Here is a 16,025-nt window from a genome sequence, read left to right on the forward strand (position 1 = left end):
GTGCCTGTAATCCCAGCTACCGGGGAGGCTGAGGCAGGAGAATCGCTTGAACCCAGGAGGCGGAGGCTGCAATGAGCTGAGATCGCACCACTGCACTCCAGCCTGAGTGACAGAGTGAGATTCTGCCTCCAAATAAATAAATAAATAAATAAATAAATAAATAAATAAATAAATAACATCCCTCATTCTCATTTCCAATAGGCCTTGAAGACAAAGAAGCAGGGTAAATGTATAGAAGATTCTCTCTTTATCATCCCAAATAAGGTCAAGAATGAATATCTTCATGATTGAAGTCAGTTTAGATTAAGTGTTTTTTTTAATCCCATAAAAGCATGCCAGCGTTTACATTTCGAACTGTATCAACAAGCTCATTCAGCGAATGACCAAGAAAATGGGGAAAGTGGTTTGTTCCAAACAGTTTTCCTCACTGAGGGAGGGAGCTCACAAATCTCAGGTTTTGTATCTGGAAAGGGCATTTGTGTCATTAATAGCTTTGCAAACACGCAGTTTGTGCTGGGCATGATATCTTCCCACTCCATGAATGGAGAAACGGGGTGGAGTTGAGAGGTGCTGCGTGAGAAAGCCACTGAGTGTGCCAGATGTTTGTTCAATTATAATAAAACCTTGATATTATACATGAAAATTCAAAACTGAGTATCTGGGACATTTTAAAGCAATATTCTGAATTAGATCGAAAAGTAGTATATATTTAATGAAACACAAAACACTTTTTTTTTTAACAAAAGCAAAATCTGTAGACACTATAAGTCATCTGTGATTCTTTACAGAAAGAGAATCAAAGTGTATTTCTAAATTTAAAGACATTTTCTTCCTATTTCTTTCTATTACGGGCTGACAGTGTATAAAACAGAAAAAGTGTATGAGGAAGATTTGAATTTGTTATAGAAAAGAAATACTTCTAAAATTTTTAAAGGAAAAAAAGAAGAAAGCCCCCAAAATCCACCTTTCTACTCCTGTAGGTAGAGAATTACAGTTTACTATGATACAAGGAACAATCTTAAAAAAGTGGAGTGTTTTAGCTCCACTATAAATAAATTCCACGATGTTCAGAAAAAGTTCTTTATACATTAAGGGAAAATCTTAACTTCATTTGCAAATTTCTTCTAATTACTCACAAAAGATAAATGTGAAATATACATTTTTTATACTATTCTAAGTTTTCAAAATGCTCTATTACTTTGTCTTTACATAATTATATATAACCATTGGATAGTCTTGGAATTAAAGTAATAGCTTTACATATTTATATCTGGGATTAAGAAAAATAAATGTCTTCTAAATTTAGATCCATGCTGTACACTTTCTCTTTTCATATAGCTTTTCTTACACTAAAAGGTGCTGCCAGTGAGGACTGGGAGAAAGCCTTACACACAGGCCAAACATATCAAACCCCAGATTCATCTTTTTGACACTTAGGCCTCAGAGGCAACATAAAATCAGCCAAAAAATTCTCACTTTCTTCACTATTCTAATTTTTCTCTTTCTATATTCAAATAGAAGGCCAGGAAAGATCAGTTATAAAACCACAGAAAATAGACAGTGTACCTCTAGAAATAACAGCTCCAATGTTCAAATGCAAACAAGCATCAGTGCTGGCTGTCAGCTTACTAGCCCTTGATACAGGGAATGACTTAAAGCTGGAACTACTTCGTGGGTGAATGGAAAAGAGTCATATGAAACTATTACGGAAAACAAAGGGTGAAGAATTAAAGCACATTATACATAAATGAGTTACTAATACTATGTTCTATATGATTTAAAATAAATTCGGGATTTAAAAATAGAGGCCAGGCACGGTGACTCACGCCTGTAATCTCAGCACTTTGGGAGGCCGAGGTGGGCAGATTACAAGGTCAGAAGATAGAGACCATCCTGGCTAACAGAGTGAAACCCCATCCCTACTAAAAATAAAAAAAAAAAATTAGCCGGGTATGGTGGCACAAGCCTGTAATCCCAGCTACTCGGGAGGCTGAGGCAGGAGAATCACTTGAACCTGGGAGGCAGAGATTGCAGTGAGCCAAGATCTCGGTACTGCACTCCAGCCTGGGCGACGGAAGGAGACTCCGTTTCAAAAAAAAAAAAAAACAAGATAGAATATAGTAATCATCAATATCAGGACATGAACTTGGAAATACCACACAATTCCATTCACAAATACTTATTTAATCTGCATGTTATATATGTTGTAAGCATTGACAATACAAAAATAAAATAGTTGTTAAATGTTTCCCTCCTTTTAGATGTTCACACAGTAAGGAAACCAATGACAATACAGTCATTCCTTTTTATTGGTGGAGGATATGTTCCAAAATCCCCAGTGGGTGCCTGGAACTGCAAATATTACTGAACCATATATATACTATGTTTTTTTCCCCATACATACATATATACATACATACCTATGATAAAGTTTAATTTATAAATTAGACAGAGTAAGAATAGTAATAATAAAACAGGACAATTGTAACAATATACTGTAACAAAAGTTATGTGATTGTAGTCTCTCTAAAAATACTGTAATATTTGTAGGCTGTGGTTGACCATGGTAACTAAAATCACATGAAGTAAAACTGCAGATAAGGAAGGACTGCTATAACTAAGGTACTAGTGTAAGAAGTGCTAAAATAGTAACAACAGCTCACATTCATTGAGTATGTTCCATGGGCTACTCCATTCTCAGCAGATACTTGCCAACACACATCGACTCCATTTGGGAGCTATTATTATCCTTACTCTACAGAGGGGGAACTGAAGCACTCGAGGTTTAGTAATTTATCCAAGTTCACACAGCTTGGAAGTGCTGGAATAAGAGCTCCAGCCCATGTACCCAAACTCACCAGCATAACTTCTTAACCACTACTACACCCACTAGTTATGCAGGGTGTGCATTAGAGAATCAAGTCTTCAAAAAATAGGGAAGGCTTCACAGAAGTGTACATCACATTCAGTTTGGAGTAATCTTATTAAGAACGTTTCCTAGTAGTCCAGGATGAGCTACAGACTGTCCCTTTCTCCCTTGATTCATTTGCCAAATACATATTGTGCCTCAACTGATTATAGATGGTCTCCAACCTAGGATAGTCTCACTTAGGACTTTTTGTTTGTTTGTTTGTTTTGAGATGGCATCTTGCTCTGTCACCCAGGCTGAAATGCAATGGTGTGATCTCAGCTCACTGCAACCTCTGCCTCCCGGGCTCATGTGATTCTCCTTCCTCAGCCTCCCAAGTAGCTGGACTACAGGTGCATGCCACGTCTGGGTAATTTTCTGCATTTTTAGTAGAGATGGGGTTTCATCATGTTGGCCAGGCTGGTCTCAAACTCCCGACCTCAGGTGACCTGCCTGCCTCGGCCTCCCAAAGTGCTGGGATTACAGGCATGAGCTACCGTGCCCGGTTGATTTTTTTACTTTATGATGGTACAAGAGCAATATGCATTCAGTAGAAACTGTACTTCGAGTTCCCATACAACCATTCTGTTGTTCACTTTCAGTACAACAAATTACATGAGATATTCAACACTTTATTATAAAATTGGTTTTTTTTTGTACTAGATGGTTTTGCCTAACTATAGGCTAGTGTAAGTGTTCTGAGCATGTTTAGAACATGCTAGAAGCAAGCTAGGCTAAGCTATAATGTTTGGTAGGTTAGGTGTACTTGATGCATTTTTGACTTTCCATTTACGATAGCGTTATGTCCTCATAACCTATATGAGGTTATATGAGGACATAACCCTATCACAAATTGAGTAGCGTCTGTATTCCCAATGGCATACAGAGCTGTAAAAAATACAGAAAACAATCTCTATTTCACTGGCCTTAAAGTCTAGCAATGGAGTGTGACAAACAACAATAAACAAGGTAAAGAAGTAGAATAAGGTGGTAAAGAAATAAAAAAGCAAAAAAAAAAAAAAAAGAACAGGAAGTGAATTCATTCATTACAGGGTGAGTGAATCTGAGAAAGGATGGTCAGAAACCGGTTCACTATGGAAACAGCATTTAAATAGGGACGACAGGAGGCAAGCGGTAACAATCTTGTACTATACTTCTGATTCATATAATAAATTTCCTCATTCTAAGCTGTTTGTTGCAGCCAAAATCAAACCAATTAATACTTAACCTACTTACAGGTTTATTGTGAAGATTAAATGAGAAGGCAGGTGCAATGCACTTAGCATAGTGCCTGGCTTGTAATAAGAACTCAGTGAATGCTATTATACATTACTAGACACTGTTTTAGTAAAATCATGTAATCAGATATATAATGTATCTCCAGTCCACTCACAATGGGAGACCAAGATAGTCGCTTAATATTCTATCAGATGTCTAAAAAGTAACTGTTTCCAGAATACGTGTATGAAGCATTACAGTTCACATCTCAAGTACAGAAACACTGCTTACAATAACCTTCCATGATCTAAAAAGAACTCGGGTTGTTGATATCAAAGGAGTCACCAAAATAGATGTAGGAAGCCCAGAGCCCAGAGCATGAGTGGATGTCGGTATAAGGTATGCAGGGTCAGCTAGCCTAGTCACAGACTTCACTTTCTGGCAGTCTTGTGCCTATTTTTTTGGCTGCAAGGAAAGTGTTTACTTCTCCTTCTATGAACAGATTGATTTCCATAGCTCTGGGGTTTGAAAAGGTCAGCAGTGATAAAAAAAAAAAAAAAAGGCTTAGGAAGAGCTCTCAAATTTTTTGCTACTATTATGAATTTCTTTACACAAATGTTGATATATGGAAGACAATCAAGCAATGCATGGAAAATCTGCATTTCAAGTCCAAAAGCAACTCATTCCAGAAAAATTTCCTCAGCTCTCTCCCTAATGATTTAAACATCCATTTTCACTCACTTCTGCAGAAGTACATTCACAGGAAGAGTGAGTGTGAACAGTAGCTTTTATAGCTGGAAGCCACTTTCTTTCTTTACCTAGAATGTTGTATGATCCTTTTTCTTTTCACACATCGAAGAGAGTGGATTCTGTTGTTAAAATTCTCTCTACTAAGAAATACTAAAATCATCATCTCTTAGTAGAGTTTTCAGTTTCAGACCCGAAGACTCCTAAAAACCTGAAAATCTTGGGCTAAGCACACCACATGTAACATATTACTGCATCAGAGTTCTTCAGCATCCCACTTGGCTAAATCATTTTCAAAAACATTTTCTCTTTGGTGATAGATAGAGAGTTCTATATCCATGCCACAAAACCACCAACTGCCTTGGGGCACTGTGCATGACTTTACTCTTTCACTCTCCCTCGTTCATAGAAAATGGACCTAAAAGTGTGAAAACAAACCCCACGTCTGCTCCCAATTTGTTACTTTTTTGATTTGGCAATGTTGTCTTTATTATGTTTTCTGGTTCCCAATGAATACAAAATTAGCCTGAGAGTTTTAATCCATCTTCTCTCGGTTGTGATATCACTACTCTCAGGACATGTCAACAAACTGGCAATTTTTACCAGTTTCCATTTCAGATGAATGTGCAAGCAAGGAGTGATTTACAGTAAATACCCACGAAGGTTATGGGAGTAGAGTCTCTGTAGATGTTTAGCAATAGGACTTGATTCCTGAATGCTCTGGGGATACTTCGGGTATACTGTGGGAGTCAGAGTTCAGGTTAGATGTGACAAGAAGCCCCCTTCCAATCTTGCAGTGCTCAATTTTTCAGTCAAATAGTAGAATTCTTTTTGAAAACTAGGAGCAGAAGCTGCTGATCCCATAGTCAGTCCAGGGTATTATTTTGAAAAGTGAGAAATAATACACCATCATCATCCAAGAGAGGAAAATGCAATACAGGAGTGGAATATAGAATTATTAATAAAATGAAAGCTTTTCATTTTTCCTTTCCAATAAAAAAAAAGGTAATGCCAGAAATATGTCTGAGTTTTCAAAAAGACTTTATTTTTAAGAGCAATTTTAGGTTCCCAACAAGATTACACAGAGAGTTTTCATTTACATCCTGTCTCCCTCACACCAGCCCCCAGCGTCTACCACTGCCAATCTCCTCCACCAGACTGGATGGTTGTTATGACTGATGAACTCTTACATCATTATCATCCGAAGTCCATAGTTTACATCAAGTGTTTACAACTCTTGGTGTTGTACTGTATCTGATTTTTTATTCTTGTCTGGACAATAGAATTCACGTTGACAGTTGGAAGAAAGTCCTTGGCTGCCATCTCATCCTCCCTTACCTATTTATGGATGGGCTTTTATCACTTAGCCAGTAGAAGACCAGTTTGAACATGACAGGCACTTCATATGGCTTCATTTCTTCACTCAGACAGAAAAATTTAGTATTTCTTTCACTTACAGAAGCAGAACAGCCGATTCTGACCATCCCAGTTAGCATCAAAGCAGCTTGCCACTTCTTGCTCTACCCTTCTGGTCCCCCATACTGCCCCATACTGTGCTCTACCTTTTCCTTTTTTTTCATAGAGTTTATCACACTTTTTTTTAAATTTTTGAGACAGTCTTGCTCTGTCACCAGGCTGGAGAGTAGTGGTGTGATCTTGGCTCATGGAAACCTCCACTTCCCATGTTCAAACAATTCACGTGCATCAGCCTCCTGAGTAGCTGGAATTAACAAGCATGCACCACCACCACAAGCAGCTAATTTTTGTATTTTTAGTAGAGACAGGGTTTCACCATGTTCACCAAGCTGGTCTGGAACTCCTAATCTCAAGTGATCCACCTGTCTCAGCCTCCCAAAGTGCTGGAATGACAGGTGTGAGCCACCGTGCCCGGCCTTTATCACACTTTCTAACATCTTAGTTATCTATTAGTTTATTGCCTCCAAGTAAGCAGGGATCTTTTGTTGTTCTTCACCGACAAGGGCCCAGTACCTAGAACAGTGGATGGCACACGGGTAGACAATAAATATCCATCAAATGAAGGAATGAAGGAGGATGCTTTCTAAAAGACAATACTTCAGGGAGTGATTTTGGCCATGGTTCGGAGGCCTAATTAGCCATGACTAACCAAGCCTGGCCAACGCTGAAGGGAAAGGTGCCCAGGTCCTATAAGCTGCTGGCTGTGTGGCTGGGCTCCTTGGGGTCCCTGCTAGATGAACATGGCCGCTGTATCATGTGAACAGGATGGAGTGCACAGGGAGCCTAGAGATGTGGGGTGTGCCGGATTCCACTGCAGTCACACAAGCCCTTGCTCAGCCTGGGCACACGACTGAGAGAGCACAGTTGTTCCTGGCCGAGTACAGCAAGGAAGGAGGCATGGAAAAGAGGTGACACAAAGTCAGAGACCAGGAGGTTTTTCCCCATGGGCCATGGGACAGACATGGTGACCCCTAGGAATCTGACTATCACAAGTTTCCCTAATCTTCTCCCACACACATTCTACTGATGATGAAGAAACTGAATCTCAATTCAGCTTATGAATGCAATGATAAGGATTTTTTTTTTTTTCTTTTGAGATGTAGTTTCACTCTTGTTGCCCAGGCTGGAGTGCAATGGCACAATCTCAGCTCACTGCAACCTCTGCCTCCTGGGTTCAAGTGATTCTCCTGCCTCAGCCACCTGAGTAGCTGGGATTACAGGTGCCCGCCACCATACTCAGCTAAGTTTTGTATTTTTAGTAGAGATGGGGGTTCACCATATTGGCCAGGCTGATCTCGAACTCCTGACCTCAGGTGATCCACCTGCCTTAGCCTCCCAAAGTGCTGGGATTACAGGTGTGAGCCACCGTGCGTGGCCAGATTTTTTTTTTTTTTTCAGAGACAGGGTCTGGCTCTGTCACCCAGGCTGGAGTACAGTGGTGCAACTATAGCTCACTGCAGCCTTGACCTCCTGGGCTCAAGCGATCCTCCCACCTCAGTCTCCTGAGTAGCTGGGACTATAGACATAAGCCACCATGTCCAGCTAATAAAAGAAAAAAATTTTTTTTGTAGAGATAGGGCCTTGCTATGTTGCCCAGGCTTGATGATGAGTAGTTTTCATGTGAATTAAAATTCCACAATAAAAAAAGGTAAAAGTAAAAAAGGCAAAAGAATTATGATTTTTTGCTAAACAAATGGATACGGTCAAATGGACCATAAAACGATGAGCTGAGTGAAAGAAAAAGTTTCCTTTATTTTAATACACAAGATAAAAGCTCTGGCTATAGCATGAAGGGAAGGTGGCAGAAGGAGATAAACTATAACTGAGAGAGGAAAGGGAAGTGTAGCAGAAGTCAATCAAAAGAGTGCTGCTCCCCTGTAATTTCCTGACGTCTAAGTCTGGGATTTGAAAAAAATATCCTGTGTATTATATTATATATGACACATTACACTCTGCACTCATTTATACCCAGAAAGGGTAACTACGCTATGTTACAAATACATAATGTATCCTACACATACCATTGGCTTCTTTATCCCCAACTCCCCTAGTGGAATGTAGGCTTCAGGTAGGCAAGAATTGTATGTTTTACCCTCAGAACAGGGCCTGGAACCAGATAGGAACTCAGTAAATATTGGTTATGTGAGTGAATAAATGATAAATAGCTGCTCACTCACCACCTACTTCCCACTTTACTTGAACTGTGAATTACACCATTCTTTATCTGATATGGGAGAACCACAGTGTTTCTCCTTCCTCTCCCAGGTATGTATCCCAGAGTACCATATACAGATTGAGTATCCCTTATCCAAAATGCTTAGGGCTAGAAGTATTTCAGATTTGGGATTTTTTTGGGGGGGGAGGGGGGTGGTAATTTTGGAATGTGTACATTATTCTTACCTGTTGAGCATCCCTAATCCAAAAATCTAAAACCTGAAATGCTCAATGAGCATTTCCTTGGAGCATCATATCTGCACTCACAAAGTTGTAGAATTTGGAGTGCTTTAGATTTTGGATTTTCAGATTAGGAATACTCAATCTATACATGTAAGGGAAAAGAAGGAGCCAGTGGTGCCATTTTTATTTCTATAGAAGCTGCCATGCTACACTTAAGACAATTCATGTTGACAGAGTTTGCCTCTTCATTGTGGTTCACTAACTACGACCAGATGCTGACACTTCCCCAAGTCATGGGAAATCAGGGAAGGGCCCTCCTTCCTTCAGCTATGTGGGGGTTATTTAGCCCTGCATAGAGTAGGGCAGGTCAGCCCTGGTGTCAACACAGCTTCAGCTCCTCGAAGAGAAGCTCAGAAGCAAATAAGTAAATGGGCATAAGAATGCCAGCCGCTTCTCAGTATTAATTCAAGTACCATGCACAACTGCTCCACTACTAAATTTCAATCACACATCAGCCTCACTGCTGAATCCTGATCACACGAGCTGGCTTTGTCCTGCAGCACAGCCAGAGGTAGAATCAGGACATAGCACTACTGCCATAAGTTTCAGACTGAGTCTAACAAAGGAAAATTTGGATCAATTTAGAATATTGGATTAAGCCCATAAAAAATAAAATCCATGCAGAACTTATTCCAGAAAGAGAATAACATGCATAATAATTACGGAGATTTCTAGTAACACTACCATGTATAATACCAACATAATATCCTAACTTGTATTTCATTACTTATAAAATTGTACAGTTTCTGGAGTCAAGGCAGTATGGACCAAGTGTCACAAAGAGTATACTCAATGAGTGCAGTAATTTATAAAGCATTACAAGTTTTCTAAAACCGCATTTTTAAATTCAAGTCTTTGCCAAGTCAATGACCAACAAAATTAGAGCTTCAACTAAATTATAGTGATTATGTAACTCTCAAGTTACAGAAATCTGTGTTAAAAAAGTACAGAATTAAATAGCAAGTGCAAAAGACAAAATAAATGTGAATATATTTACGTTTAGTATATTCTTTTGGAACAACAGCTTTGACTAGTGAGCACTTGAGGTCACTTATGCTTTTCTTCTGAATATAATTTTGCATGGCACAACCATCAGTAGTTATACCAGAGACCATTTTTTAGTGAAGCAAGCCTTTACCATCCATGATTTAGAGCTAAGCAAAGCAGCAAACCTGCATCTTTCTGGAGTTTAGGAATTCTGCAAATCTGTTTCATCAGTGACTCGGATGGGCTTGTACCCTATCCCTCAAGTTGAGGAATAGTGTAATCTCTGCAGAAGAATGTATGCATTCATGGAGTGTCTTTTCTAAAAGCTCTGGTCTCAAAGCTCTAAATATAAAATTAACATAAAACTTGAAGCACTGAAGCATGGATTTCTTGTAAATCTCTCATCACCCACATTATTATGATGCTTTCCTCCATTTCTCAACTTCCTATCCCTTCCAAACCCCTCAATCTGTTTGCTCAATCCCACTCTGAACTCTCTCTCTCCCAATGCAAGTCAAATCTGGTGTCCATGTTTTGTCTGCTCAGCAGGAGAGTAATTTCAACAATCTTCGGCTCTTTATAAGATCAGTTTATTTTTCCCAATATTATAATTAGTTTCAGATGAACCTGGTTGCTGGCACTCGGCTTGGTTCCATTCTGGTACTAGCAAGGAGAGCAGATACTTCCTGTTGCACTAATTTTTAGAGCAAAGAATCTGGGTACTATGTTAGACCCAGAAGAAAACTTTTGCAATTGACTTCTTTAAAATATAGCTGAGTTTCAATAATCTAGATTCTCAAAAGAGATCTAGAAATTACAATGATGGGAATCTTTTCAGTTTACTTTTAAAATGGTTCAGGTAAATTATTCCTCCATTTAGCAAGCCTATACTAGATCATCAAGAACACAAATCTTATGAAAATAATCAGTGCTGTATTCTTGCAAACATAAAGAGGTTGTAAGTAGGAAGCCAACAGCATTATCTTAACACCTTACAACTTAATTAGCTTTTAGGAGATAATAAATATTGATAGGTAAGTAAATATACTGCCTTGGAAATAAGGATATTAGGGGGAGAATTCTAGAAGATCTGTTCACAGTGATATAGAAAAATCAAGCAAGACATTCTTTTTTTGTTTTGTTTTTTTTTTTTTAGACGGAGTCTTCCTCTTGTCGCCCAGGCTGGAGTGCAATGGTGCAATCTCAGCTCACTGCAGCCTCTGCCTCCTGGGTTATAGCGATTCTCCTGCCTCAGCCTCCCAAGTAGCTGGGATCACAGGTGCCCACCACCACGCGTGGTTAATTTTTGTATATTTAGTAGACACGAGGTTTCACCACGTTGGCCAGGCTGGTCTTGAACTCCTGGCCTCAAGTGATCTGCTTGCCTCGGCCTCCAAAAGTGCTGACGCGAGCCACCGTACCTGGCCGCAAGACATTTTTTATAAACAGAATGATCAAGACAATCTACATGAAGCACAACGAAAAGAGGCAGAGTCCCAGGGGAAAGGGAAGTTTTCATGGTTTTCCTTTGGGTCTCTCACATGTCTCCTATCAGTCACTGCACACTTCAACTCATTAATTCAGTACCAGTCGCGGAGCCATCTGTGGGTGCTTTTATCATCATAACCTTAGGTTATCCCGTTCGTAAATCCCAGCAACCCCTGAGCTATGCTTTCAGGTATGGTTTACTTTGATGCACACACGCTTTGCGGCTCTGAATTATGCAATACCTCTTAGTGTCTTCAAGTCTTCGTGTAAGTGAAAGCAATCTCCTCTCTCATCACACAACAATACGATTTTGTATGCTTTATCTTACCTTCACACGCACGGCCATCTGCAGAGATCGAGAAACCCTGCTGGCAGACACAGTGGAAAGAGCCCTCTGTGTTTAGGCACTCCCCTTGAGGACCACAGAGCCCTGGAGGTTCACATTCATTAATATCTGGAATTTAAAAAAGAGTCTTAAAAACTTGAAAAAATTTGGTTATGTTCTCATATACTATCAAACAGATGGTAAAGAAATCTATTCTGACATGGCTGGACATGTATTTAGTGGCACAACTATACCATTTGTCCATAAATCGACCACAGGACAAGCTGAGTTATGAGAGAGAAACTATTTAGGTTGAGTCAGGAAATAGACAAGGTACAACCATTTTTGACCTGCAAGAAAAGCAATTTCATAGGTTCAACCCAAAGCTACCCTTATTTTAGACATATAGGGGCTTGAGGAACACTCCACAACTCTGAGAGATGTTCTTTATTGGTGAGAATGGTGTGTTCTTCTTTGTCCTCTCCCATTGCCATGCACACAGCTGTTAGAGTCTGTAGTACCTTGTTACATTTCTGCCTATCCATCCCTAGGATGTGGGCTTCTTAAGGGTAAGGCTGGACGTGTCTTATTTATAGTATCTGGCTCATAAATGGCACTTCACGAATGTCTGCTGAATATATAAATGAAATAGACTGCACTCTATAACTCATTGGAAATGGGTAACAGAAATAAAATACAAGTGAAAGAAGGCCTATTTATTTATTTTAGAGACAGGGTCTCACTCTATTGCCCAGGCTGCAGTGCAGTGCATGATCACGGCTCATTGCAGTCTCAAACTCCAGGGCACAAGTAATCCTCTCTCCTCAGCCTCTCGAGTAGCTGGCACTAAGGTACTGGCCCCATGTCTGGTTAATTTTTTAAATTTTTGGCAGAGATGGGGTCTCACTGTGATGCCCAGGCTGGTCTGGAACTCCTGGTCTCAAGTAATCCTCCTGTCTTGGCCTTCCAAAGTGCTGCAATTACAGAGGTGAGCCACCATGCCTGGCTTTTAGACCGTGAAAATTCATATTTGCATGACTTCCGATGACGAAATCAGTGAATGAGGGCTTAGTGCAACGCCTACCACACAATGAAGGGTCAAAAAGCAGTAACTACTATTAAGAAGACTCATGAACAGATCATGCCATACACTTGTGTTGTTGACTTTATGCTCAGCTTGTCCTCAGTGTAATTGTGCTCCCCGTGGCCAGTGTCAAGGGCTACTTCCAAACACTGATAACACATGGACTGTTTACTGTAAGTAAAATGCTCTTTTAAACCAGTTCTAATTATATTGGCTAACAGTGCCCAAGATGAAACATAAAGCACCTAGAGAAAGGTTCACCTGTTCACAATGGTTCTGATATATGCAACTGCCTAACTGTTGGTTTACTTATCTGTGTCCCTCATTACACTGATGGCTCCTTGATCAGCGATTTCACAGAAATTCATAATTTGGCATGCGTAAATCAAAACACGAAACTGAACTGCATTCTGAATCTCAAATGTATCCTGCCACATTTCAGTTGAAAAGCTCTGAGTTCCTGACTCCTACTGGGTACACTGCAGGGTCTTATGAATGTTTGTCCACCACAAAATTTCTCAGTTATTTTCCTTCTCTGCTAACTGAATGGTGACTAGTGGAGGTTCTTTTAGTTAACTGGGGTCATAAAAATGATCACATGTCCTTAGCAGCAGCATTCAGGTGGCATAGCTCCACTAAGGTTGTTTTCCTATTTTCCCGAAGTCTTGTAGGCCTTCCCTTTATCTCTTACAAAAGAAGTCTTCAGTACAGGAACCCACATGACTACTGCAAAGCTTAATAAGAACAGGGAAAAGGTACAGATTATATGTTCTTCCTACTGGCTGCTTGGCCACTGACCCAGTGGTCTTCAACAAAGTCATCCCTTTCCCTACAGCCAGAATCTCCTGAAGCTCTTCTTTTGACTTGTTGATCTTCCTGTGCAACAGAAATTCTGGCAATTATTGATTTAACCATCTTCCTTTATTAATGCTGAACTCTTGACCCTTCCATCTGCCTCATAATTCAGATTATTTGGCCTGCCCATTGCTGAATAAAAATAACAAAACCAAGCAGGAATTACCCATACTTTCTTAAGAATTCTCCTATTCTTGTTACTGTCACTAGTTTTTAGGTATTTCAAGCAAGGTCAATGAACCATTTTCTACTTATATATTTCTCAATATGATTTTACTCTGTGAAATTCTTTACTTTTTTTTTATAAAATCTCTGATATTGTCTATGTTTGTTCTCTACCTATTGGTAATAGCTTAGATTGGCCATCCTTTTTGAATTTTGATCTCCTTTTGGTCCTCAGATCCACTCTTTACTTCCAACCTGCTGCCCAAGAATTACCTCTATCTGAGGAAGAAGGTGACATGAAGTTCCACTGGCCTGGCGATCAAGCCCAGGACCTATATCCATCTTATTGATCCCCCTTCTTATTTTATACTATGTCTCAGTGTGATCCTTTAAAAAAATACCTGCTTTGCAACTTTGCATAAGGAATAACGTGCACAAAGTTTTTGCATCAAAAAAGTCACTGATTAACACAAATAATTGTCTAAAAAGTTTGACGACAGGAACTGAAGATGAATTCCTAGACTCTTTTTTTTTTTTTTTTTCCAGGAAACTGCTAAGAAAGAACAACATGAATATTTGGAACTAGGGAAACATATGCATTCAATTTGGATTGTACTTATTGAGGCATTTCTAAACTATGCTGCTAGTAACTTCGAGCTGAAAGCCAGATTATATTTAAGTTGGGTTTCTTTCATGGGTCCGCGATTCCACAGAAATTCATAATTTGGCATGCGTAAATCAAAACATGAAACTGAACTGCATTCTGAATCTCAAATGTATCCTGCCACATTTCTAAAGAGACTATTAACATGGAATTTCCATACTGTTTGTATATCATCGTTAGTTTTGTGTGGGAAAGAAAATCTTAAACATGCTTCCAACCGAAAATGCCTTACTGAATATAGAAGTATTTTCAGAACATTAGGTAAGGTTTAAAGTTTATGCCTATCACACACTGTTATTCAAACATGTCCATGGTTATTAGCATTGCCATCGATTACATTTTCAGAATTTAAACAAACTCTGAAATCTACACCTCTCTACAGAATGCTGACATGACCAAAGGATTAGAGAAAAGTAGGCTACTAACTTCAGGCAGAGTGAAAGATCACAAAACTGCTCTAGTGACATAGCGAAAAGAGATAATTCAAAACAAGGTGAGTATATATGCCATCACATACAGCTTCTAATAGGAGGCGGTGGGTGATAAAACAGATTCACAGACACTATTCTTTAAACAGTACTAAGACCTACTTCAGAAATGCTTCTCATTTATTTGGATTTACATTTTTCAGACATATTAACTTATTCTGGAAAATAGGAATAAACGTGACAGAGAATGAAGTCAACTTAATAATGATTGACAGTCAATAAAACCCTGTATGTTTGGAGTAGTTGCATATTTGAGAGGTGGTATCAAACCACAGACACAAATTTAATATATTGAGAGAACGGAGTAGTGCAATTAATGAATCAGATAACTAAATTAGTTCCGTGTGATTGAACTCTAGAAGTTAAATTTATGCAATATGAAATCTTGGTCCATTTTTATTAAGATTTGGTTTTGCCTGTATTTGGTTAAAACAAATTGTGACGAGAAGAATTAGAAAAGAAAATATACTTTTAAGCCAAAAAGCCTATAATAAAAACAAGATTCAGGGTTTGTTTTCCCCCCCTTTTCTTTTTTCCATCTCTTGGTATTTTTATATAAATCAAGATTCATTTTGTTAAAAGGTAATAGTCCCAAAGTGGAAATATTCTCACATATATTTATAATTCAAATGTTCCTTCTCTTTTGCTTTAAATCCAAGCACATTTAATTTCTGCATTGGAAAAAACTGAATTTCACCTTATTGCATTAGGATGGCAAATAAATGCATGATCTCAAATGAGGTACATGGTATATTTAAACCTTGGGATTTTAAAAATATCTGTCTTGGGTACACATCAAGTGTAGGAAGGTATATATTTAAATATTGGGGTCAGTAAAGGAATTAATTTTTAAAAACCTTGTGGCAAAGGTCCATGTTTTTCATATCTCTGAAACACAGATGGGTGTGACTGGTCATATAGATATATAATTCTAGGGCCACTATCTTAGAGAATAGACACCATCTTCTCCTACGAGAATACTGTTATTTGGGACACGTGAGATGAGATATAATTTATGGCAATTCAGAATTTTAAAAAAATCATACATATTCAGTAATAGTGGGCAAAAAGTAACTCCAATGATTTTTTTATCTATTTGTGCTTTGGGATACACTACACAGGTCCATAATGGTAGATAAACAATAAGAAAAAATAATATTTAT

At 38.8% G+C, this 16,025-nt stretch overlaps 1 protein-coding gene across 1 annotated transcript in view; it reads right to left on the reverse strand.

Moving 5' to 3' along the window:
* LTBP1 (latent transforming growth factor beta binding protein 1) overlaps positions 1 to 16,025 on the reverse strand; it is a 282,394-nt gene that overhangs the window by 83,658 nt on the left and 182,711 nt on the right. The window contains 1 exon segment of the mRNA XM_011935989.1: positions 11,610 to 11,735. Within this exon segment, the coding sequence (XP_011791379.1) occupies positions 11,610 to 11,735 (126 nt within the window).

The sequence above is a fragment of the Colobus angolensis genome, unplaced genomic scaffold, assembly GCF_000951035.1.
Source record: "Colobus angolensis palliatus isolate OR3802 unplaced genomic scaffold, Cang.pa_1.0 Scaffold15, whole genome shotgun sequence".
Lineage (NCBI taxonomy): Eukaryota > Metazoa > Chordata > Mammalia > Primates > Cercopithecidae > Colobus > Colobus angolensis.